Source organism: Bombus vosnesenskii, unplaced genomic scaffold, assembly GCF_011952255.1.
Source record: "Bombus vosnesenskii isolate JDL3184/JDL3185 unplaced genomic scaffold, Bvos_JDL3184-5_v1.1 scf7180000013802, whole genome shotgun sequence".
NCBI lineage: Eukaryota > Metazoa > Arthropoda > Insecta > Hymenoptera > Apidae > Bombus > Bombus vosnesenskii.
In genome coordinates, this window is record NW_022883224.1 from 9,433 (window position 1) to 17,090 (window position 7,658).

The window sequence follows — 7,658 nt, forward strand, 5'->3', positions numbered from 1 at the left end:
CCCTAGAATTAAAATTCAATAATATTGAAGAATCTTATTTATTCAGATTTTGTACATTATCGCTTCTAATCTCGGATAATAGAACAACAAATTAAATAATTTTAGACAAAAAAACTTTGTTCCTTTGTTTGATTTCCCTTGCTCGCGTTTCTTAACTACTTAGATATAAAATACTTACGTTTTCGAAAATTCATACTTCACAAGCTACTAAACGTTTTATCTGTTCAGGATAATTTATTGTTTTCTTAACTAGGTACATACCAAATACATCTATTAAGTTGGTATTTCTCATAATTACCAGTACATAAAGCTAAAACACTTTTGTACTATGCTTGTTATACATGGATCTAACAAATAATTTAACTTGTGTATTGTCGTTTGTATATTTTGTTACGTGTAAAATATTCTATTTCTACACTACTACTACTACAAGTTCGATAAAGTGTACATTACACATCGTGAAATTTACATATTTTCACTTGGTTACCCTGCCCAATTCGAATATAATTCAGAACGTATGTGCTATATTTATATATTCTGCATTTGTTTTGTATATTATGTACACTGATCTGATCTTTGTAAACGCGAGTTTTACGATATTAATGAAAAATTTGCCAATTTAATGGCAGTTGTTAATTTTTTCTGGCACGTTTCACGTTAGCAGACATGTTTCTTAAGTTACAGTCGAAAAGTGTTTTTATGTAAAAGAATAGGAATGATCAAGTTATTTTAAGATGACAAGATATTTCACGTCTTCTATTTAAATATAGCGTTAAATTTTAATTCCGTCAATTCGTATATACTCATACATCGAATTTCCTTTTCTCATGTCATTTCTTTTCTTTCATTTCACATGTAATTACAAAGATAAAGTGTAAGTACGTTCCTCTTTAAAATTAATATCAAATGTCGCAAAATATACAAAAGTAAACTAAGAAGAGGGGTACATATTATTACACAAACTGTCGTTCATATTGCATATGTACATATGCAGTATAAAAACAATACCTTTTAGTTTTTAATCTCTTGTTTAAATAATCCTAATATCTGATTCGATATAACTGCGTTTATTGGAAGTAATTAAGCTATAGCCTGCGCACAAGAGAAGAAGGAACAAACACGTATAGTATACACGCTTAAATAACAAAATTAAGTCAGTTTACGTTCAATGTGAACTTGATCAAAGTTCCAGTCTCGAATTATAGGGTTTCTTACTATCAGTTTACAAAATTCGATATTACGATTATGTACCGTATTTGAAAAACATAAAATGCTTTGTTCAATTTTAAATAAAACTAATATTTACCAAAGCGAATACGAAAAAAATGTTATCATCAAACTCAATTTTCAATTATCAAACTTAATCCAGCACAAATACAAATGTTATTCGTGCTTTTTTACTTTTACTACTTTTCAACTCTCTATAGTTCGAGATTTGAGTTCCGCTAGCTTTCTTTCTACTGCGCATGCGCAACAGGAAAACTTGAATTACACGTAATAGTCAAAAATTCGAAAATCTTATCCTTTCGTGGCAGCGAAAGTAACCTAGGACTAGAGGTTCCATAACATTAATAATAATAAGGCAATAATATTAATATTAATAATAATGTAATCGAGTACTACTAACAATATTAATAATAATAATAATAATAATAGTATGGTAATGGCAAGATACACGCGGGTATAAATTAATCATTCCTTTCGTAATATCTACGACGTCTTCGGGATATTCTTTAGAAATTACTTTATTTCTGGTCAATATTCATTAACGAGCAACTTTTCTCTCTGCTTCTTATCACGATTTTTTTCACTTCATCACAATTGTACCGTTAGAAATTATTCAAAACTTTGTTAAAATGTCCATGAAATATATGCAATTGCCGTATTGAATAAGCGAGTAATGAAGTTGCTGTTTCACTGAATAAAAGTGAAATCTCCAATGCGTGTGCTCAAGTATATAAGTTAAAAAAGATTGGTACATCAATGCCTATTATTCTTAATCAATATTCATCATTTAACCATTAGGACCGAATTTTTACAAACCAACTCTAAACCACGACCCAATTTACAAATAAAAAGATCGATGTGTAAATTAACTATCAACTATTAATCTCCAATCCTATGTGAAGAGATAATGTTCGGACCAAATTTCTAAACTAACGTGGACAATTCATGCGGACTATTGGTGGTTGCTGCGCTACTTAGATCCAATGTGGCAGCCGGAAGACCAGGACTGACGCTGCCGGTTTCTTCCCGTGGCAAATGCTGCGATCTATTTAGCTTATTTCCAGGACTCGGTGGCGATCTATCTGCTGGTGTATCCGGTGGCGTAACCACGTTTCTGTGTCCGCTCACGTTCAGATGATTGTGCGTCGCCGCGATCGGAGCTGGCGATGAGAGCAACAAGGGCGGTGGAGACATTGACACTGTCGATGATGATATGGTGATGATAGTGTTGGTACTGTGCAGCTCGGCCGTGCGTTGCGTGGCTGGTATTTAGTTGGTTCGTCACGGGCCCGACTTTCGTTGGGCAGCCAGCATGGTGGATGGTTAACGGGCCACGTAGTTGTTGTTGCTGTTGTAGCTGGTGCTGGTTCTGGTGCTGTTGCAGCTGCTGCTGACGCTGCAGCTGTACCGCCGCTTCGCACTGTTCGCGCGCTAACGCCTTCCCGGCATTCGTCTTCTCCTACGAAATAAGAATGATAGGTTAGGTTGTAGTCAGGGGCCATAACAAATTAAAAAAGTTATAATATAAGAATTTACATTTTAGTTGAAATGATTCTAGTTACGAATAAGTATTAAAGATGATTCAAATCTTTTTGGTTACCGATAACCATGGTGAAAACTCTTTTGGATTACTTTCAGCCATTGTCAATCTTATTGTCAATACTACATGCTTGAAGTAGAAGGAGGTGTACAGAGAAAAAGACTTTTTCTCAGCAAATATAATTGTAAATTCGACCAATTGCGGGGAGACGTAATCGCGAGGAGAGACGTCAACGGGGGTCGTAAATCCCCGTTACGATTATAACAATCGACACCACGAATTGATCGATCCCCTGATTTTCGTTGAGATAATAAGGGGTGATTGAGTTTGTATAACACTGTGATTCACAGAATTATAAAGTATATATTTCCAACACTTAGATTACACTGACGTAGAGAAATAAATAGTTAACAACTTGTCGCACGAAGATGCGATAGATATGTACGCTAGAGCAGGGCTCTTATAATGGAAATTAATGTATCAATGGACTTAGCACTATGATATGTTTAAGAGAGAAGATGTATGTTCGACAACACCGAGAACCGACAAAAGATTTGCGTGAAGTATGCGACTCTCGCGCTATGTGTAGACTGCCGCGTTAGTTGGTAGACTGTCTGTCGCTCTTTTTTTTTTTACGGAAGAAAAGTTCGGTGTGGGTATGCCCCTGTGCCTAAAGAACGCGGATTCGTTGGTCCCACTTTCGTTAGGAAAAGTGAGGGTAACGAACCGCGGTGTCGATTGGTCATGACCTGCACTAGTGCTCGAAGGGATGAGTAGGGAGTCTCCTACCATCGTGGTGCGTGAGAAAAACCTAGCTTGTTTTATTACAGGGCTATTCGGATTTTCCTAATGGGTGCATACCCGCTTTCTCCGTGTTTTAAGTGCGACTAATAAACCCAAGGACACCTCTAAAACCGACTGTGTTTCGAGAATATTTTTAAGCTTTAGAAATTCTTCAAGACAAACGGATTGAAGACATATGGCGAAACAATGCAGGGAAGTGAAAGTTATGGTGGGTCCTTAGGTTTATTGACGGTCGAAGTGACGTTACGCAGGCGGTTGTTGTCCGGTCGCGCGGGCTGGCGTGCAGATGTTTTAGGCGGCGTAACAATAATCGTTACTCAATTATTTTGTTCAACAGTTTTACAAATCTCCCAAAAATAAACGAGAATACGAAAATACGCTGAATATCGTGTGTATGGTTATTTATAAAATCCCCTTGAAATAGTTGCGATCGCGGATCACATAAACAAACGAACCTGTCATTCTACAGAGTATCTTTTTCGGTGAAATTAGGCAAACGTAAATGTAACTTCGGTAGAACTCCTCGAGAACTTGTAAGCTTATATCACTCTGACCCAACCAGTCCACTCTAAAGTGTATAATTTATAAAAGGGGATTATATTAATACGCGGAAGATGTGGTAGGTGGTAAGTTTTGCATATGAATGTTTGTTGATACAACGAATGATTAAATGGAGGTTTTCATGAATGTGATAAGGACTAGATCGAATGTTTTAACACTTATAACTAGAATGCGTATTTTTATACAAGTTTGTAGTTTTACGAACATGATCAAAGAAATAAAATTTTAATCGAGATTTGTTTTCTTATATACGTATATTTTAGCGCATTTTATGCATTTTGCGCCATTTGCGTACTTTTCAATTTCGTACGAATAAAATAAAGATCAGCAATATAATTATAACGCTTCTTAAAAATGTGAAAAATCCTGGTTTCCTAAAAGCTTGCAATTGATTTCAGAAAAATTTTTATGAACTCTACCAGATAAATTATGGTAACTCTGAAAACAAAATTTCACGATAAAACGATTTCCGAGTAAAATACACATAAAAGACGATTTAGACGTGTTTGAACGTGTTCGTTTTCTTTTTTAATAGCGATATGTTCTTACCCTCTGCCACACGAAGACGTTATGGACCATTGCGCATCCACAAAACACGATGCCAAGGCCTATGAAAACCGACGTAACGATTGCCGGTGTGACACCAATTACCTCTCAGAGAAAAGACATCGACTCCCGACTGTCGGACGCCAATGCCGCGACGCATCTTAGTCCCCATCAGAGATAAGGCCCCAACCCCGACTTTCGGACTCCTTGGAATCCACACCAAACCCCCCAACATCCCCAAGCCAGGATGTATATAAGCCGAGACTTCACCCAGCCCGGGGAGTTCTCGTTCTAGTTGCTGTTCTTGTACAACACCCCTTTCTCTGTTCAACGTTATTCTACTGTAAGTGCCAAAATCATAATAAAGTTCGATAAAAGAGGATTAATAGTTGGGCTACGACTCAGCTTTCTTTTCTCTCGCAACCCAAGTATCCATTTTACGTGACACCGGCGTCGAATGAAACTGGATGAATGTATACAATATCATACCTGAAAGCATTGTTAGAGGATCATTATAACGCGTATGCCATAACAAGCGGGACAAAGAATCAGCGCAAATACATATTCTCAATACATATAATTCTCGAAGCGTAAACTATATACATATGCTTTTCATTGAAATTTTCAATACTAGTCGCAAATTATTTTTCAATTAATTTATTATTTAAGTCTTTATATATCAATTCTCGACGAATAAATTACATAAATTATAGAGAATCTATCTTCAGACAATAGAGAATTCAATATTTTTGGTCGTTAAGTAATTTAAAAATTTCTAAAACGATTACGTTCGAAGTTTTGGACAGTATTTGAAGTTTCTAACATGACATTAAAAAAAAATAAATAAATTTTATGATATAATTAAAAAAACGTTGTAGTCTATCATAATTTCTATTGCGTCAAATTTATTAAAACGCAGTTTTCTTCTGAACAGAGTCAAAATGTCCGTCTTGAATCGAGTTCAACAGCTTAACGATCGATCGAGCGAATGATAGCTGTGTAAACTAGCATGGCACAACGTAAACTTTAGATTAGATCTCGATCCATCCACCAGCCGTATTCATGCATGACATGAATATTCTGTTTCAGCTCTTTATAAATTAATCTGTTAAAACTTCCCTAAAAGACGATCATTTTTTATTTTTCTAAGAAAAATAATGACTATTCGGCGTTAAAATTAACTTTATTTCCATTGGATTTCTAAACTGATTTCATACACTCAGAGATAGTTCACAGTATCTTTTAGATTCATGCCTGAATTCAAGAAAAATTAAATGTATAACTTATGTACTAGTATCTTTCAAAGAGTTAAAGTTGACAGAATTGAAGGAATTGGTTCTTACCAGTTAGAAAGACGGGAATGCTAATGAAAAACTCTCCGACAGCACATATCCGGCTGATGGATGATTTTTGCAGGTACTTGTTACTCCTGAAACAGACAAAATTTGAAGTGAAAGTCAGTTTCACGATTCTATGATAATTGAGCGAAATATAAATGTTAAGGAAATTCGAGGATTTGGGAATACAAATTATTGACTATATTTCCCACACAACAGTTATACATCTATATAACTCTCTGAAGAACGTCTTGCACGCACGCTGGTCGCCAACCGACTATCCTAGATTCTTCTAACATCTGACAACAGTCTTTTGTCTCCACTAAGTCCTTGACGCCCTCTAACCCTTACACACACACTCTCATGTACAGTGTAAATGTATCACTTCCCTAACAATAAAGGAACCAGTTTTTTGTTTAACAGCCAAGAATCTTTCAAAAATTCTACTGTAATTGATATTTCAAATATATTTAGTCAGACAAAGGATAATCATAATCGCAACGTTAATCTTAACTTTAATTCAAGGATCAAACAGTATCATTATACATATAAAAGTAAACATAAAGTCTATCCACATTATTGTTATTGTTATTATTATTATTATTATATGTTATTCTATAATTGATTTTTATTTCTTTATTATCAATATTATTCTATTTTCTATAATGATTCAATTATAGATCTTATTTTTTGTCAATCATATTTCACTGAAAAGATCACTTTGAAAGTAATCTAATAGTAAAAAATGAAAAATAATCTTTTTCTACCTTGTCTTCATTTTTTACAAACTCTGTCCACCGCCGTAAACCTATTAAATGCATGAAACGACAAAGCAACGCTGCTTCACATAATTCCCCGCTCACGCAGTGTCAATCAGCTCACGACCGCAAACGATACTGCTAATTTCCAGCGACCACGAACGATTTCGCCGTAATTGCCGGTGTGAAATTTACCAATACGTGCTCGAATTGGTCAATAATGGATAGAGCGCTCTTGCACACACTAATCTACCAACAAATAATATTGACTCAATTGAACAACAGCGCATAGATTAACGGACAAACCGCATGTTCCGAACAGATTTACAATCACGGCAGAAAATACATGCCGTTATAGATGTTTCCTGGTCAAGATTAATTTCCACGCGTTAAGAACATTGTAACCGGAATCTAGGAAGAACTAGCACTTCCTGGAATAATACTATTGTGTCCTCGATGAATGTCTCTCCGCAATGCCCTCGAGGGAGTTGTTTTTGTCTTTGGTCGTACGACGTCCGGGATGAGAATTCGGGGAACGGTTTTGCGCTGCTTTAATACTCGCACAACCATCCATCCATGGGACTGCATCTTTTTAGGAGGACCAGTGATTAATCTTTTCCCACTCATTTTCATTTCTAATTTCTCATGAGGCTAAGATTCCTGCATCTTTTATCGTAATAATTTATTAATACTATTAATAAATTGAGACAATTTTACACGTCGTATTTTGCGTTATAAGATGACTTGTAATTTGTAAAATTTACCTGTAAAATTCCTTTGTTTGTTTTACCGAAGCAATAGTTGGCATTTCTATACGACAATAAGAATTTGTTAATACTAATAATTTGTAAGGTTATCATGTTATCATTCTTCTAATGGATAGTA

General features: G+C 35.4%; 1 protein-coding gene and 1 long non-coding RNA gene across 3 annotated transcripts; both read right to left on the reverse strand.

Annotated features, from left to right (window-relative positions):
• Nucleotides 1–2,131: 2,131 nt before the first annotated feature.
• Nucleotides 2,132–4,825, reverse strand: LOC117238990. 2 transcript variants are annotated; one of them, XM_033504248.1, is made up of 2 exons: nucleotides 4,682–4,825; nucleotides 2,132–2,686 (listed from the first exon to the last, which is right to left on the reverse strand). In XM_033504248.1, the coding sequence occupies exons 1-2, from the start codon at nucleotides 4,709–4,711 to the stop codon at nucleotides 2,306–2,308; spliced, it is 411 nt and encodes a 136-aa protein (XP_033360139.1). In that variant the 5' UTR covers nucleotides 4,712–4,825; the 3' UTR covers nucleotides 2,132–2,305. The 2 variants fall into 2 exon arrangements, with proteins under 2 accessions (XP_033360139.1, XP_033360140.1); XM_033504249.1 differs by lacking the exon at nucleotides 4,682–4,825 and adding an exon at nucleotides 2,764–2,948.
• Nucleotides 4,826–5,125: 300 nt separating this feature from the next.
• LOC117238988 lies at nucleotides 5,126–6,957 on the reverse strand. The gene is made up of 3 exons (XR_004494317.1): nucleotides 6,783–6,957; nucleotides 6,022–6,107; nucleotides 5,126–5,167 (listed from the first exon to the last, which is right to left on the reverse strand). It is a non-coding gene; the product is annotated as an uncharacterized LOC117238988 (long non-coding RNA).
• Nucleotides 6,958–7,658: the final 701 nt, after the last annotated feature.

Bases quoted from the DNA above. Each gene is read 5' to 3' on its own strand.
- LOC117238990 (XM_033504248.1), bottom strand. From the start codon at position 4,711: ATGGTCCATAACGTCTTCGTGTGGCAGAGG. The intron at 2,687-4,681 runs GTAAGAACATAT...CTTATTTCGTAG, and splicing joins ACGTCTTCGTGTGGCAGAGG to GAGAAGACGAATGCCGGGAA.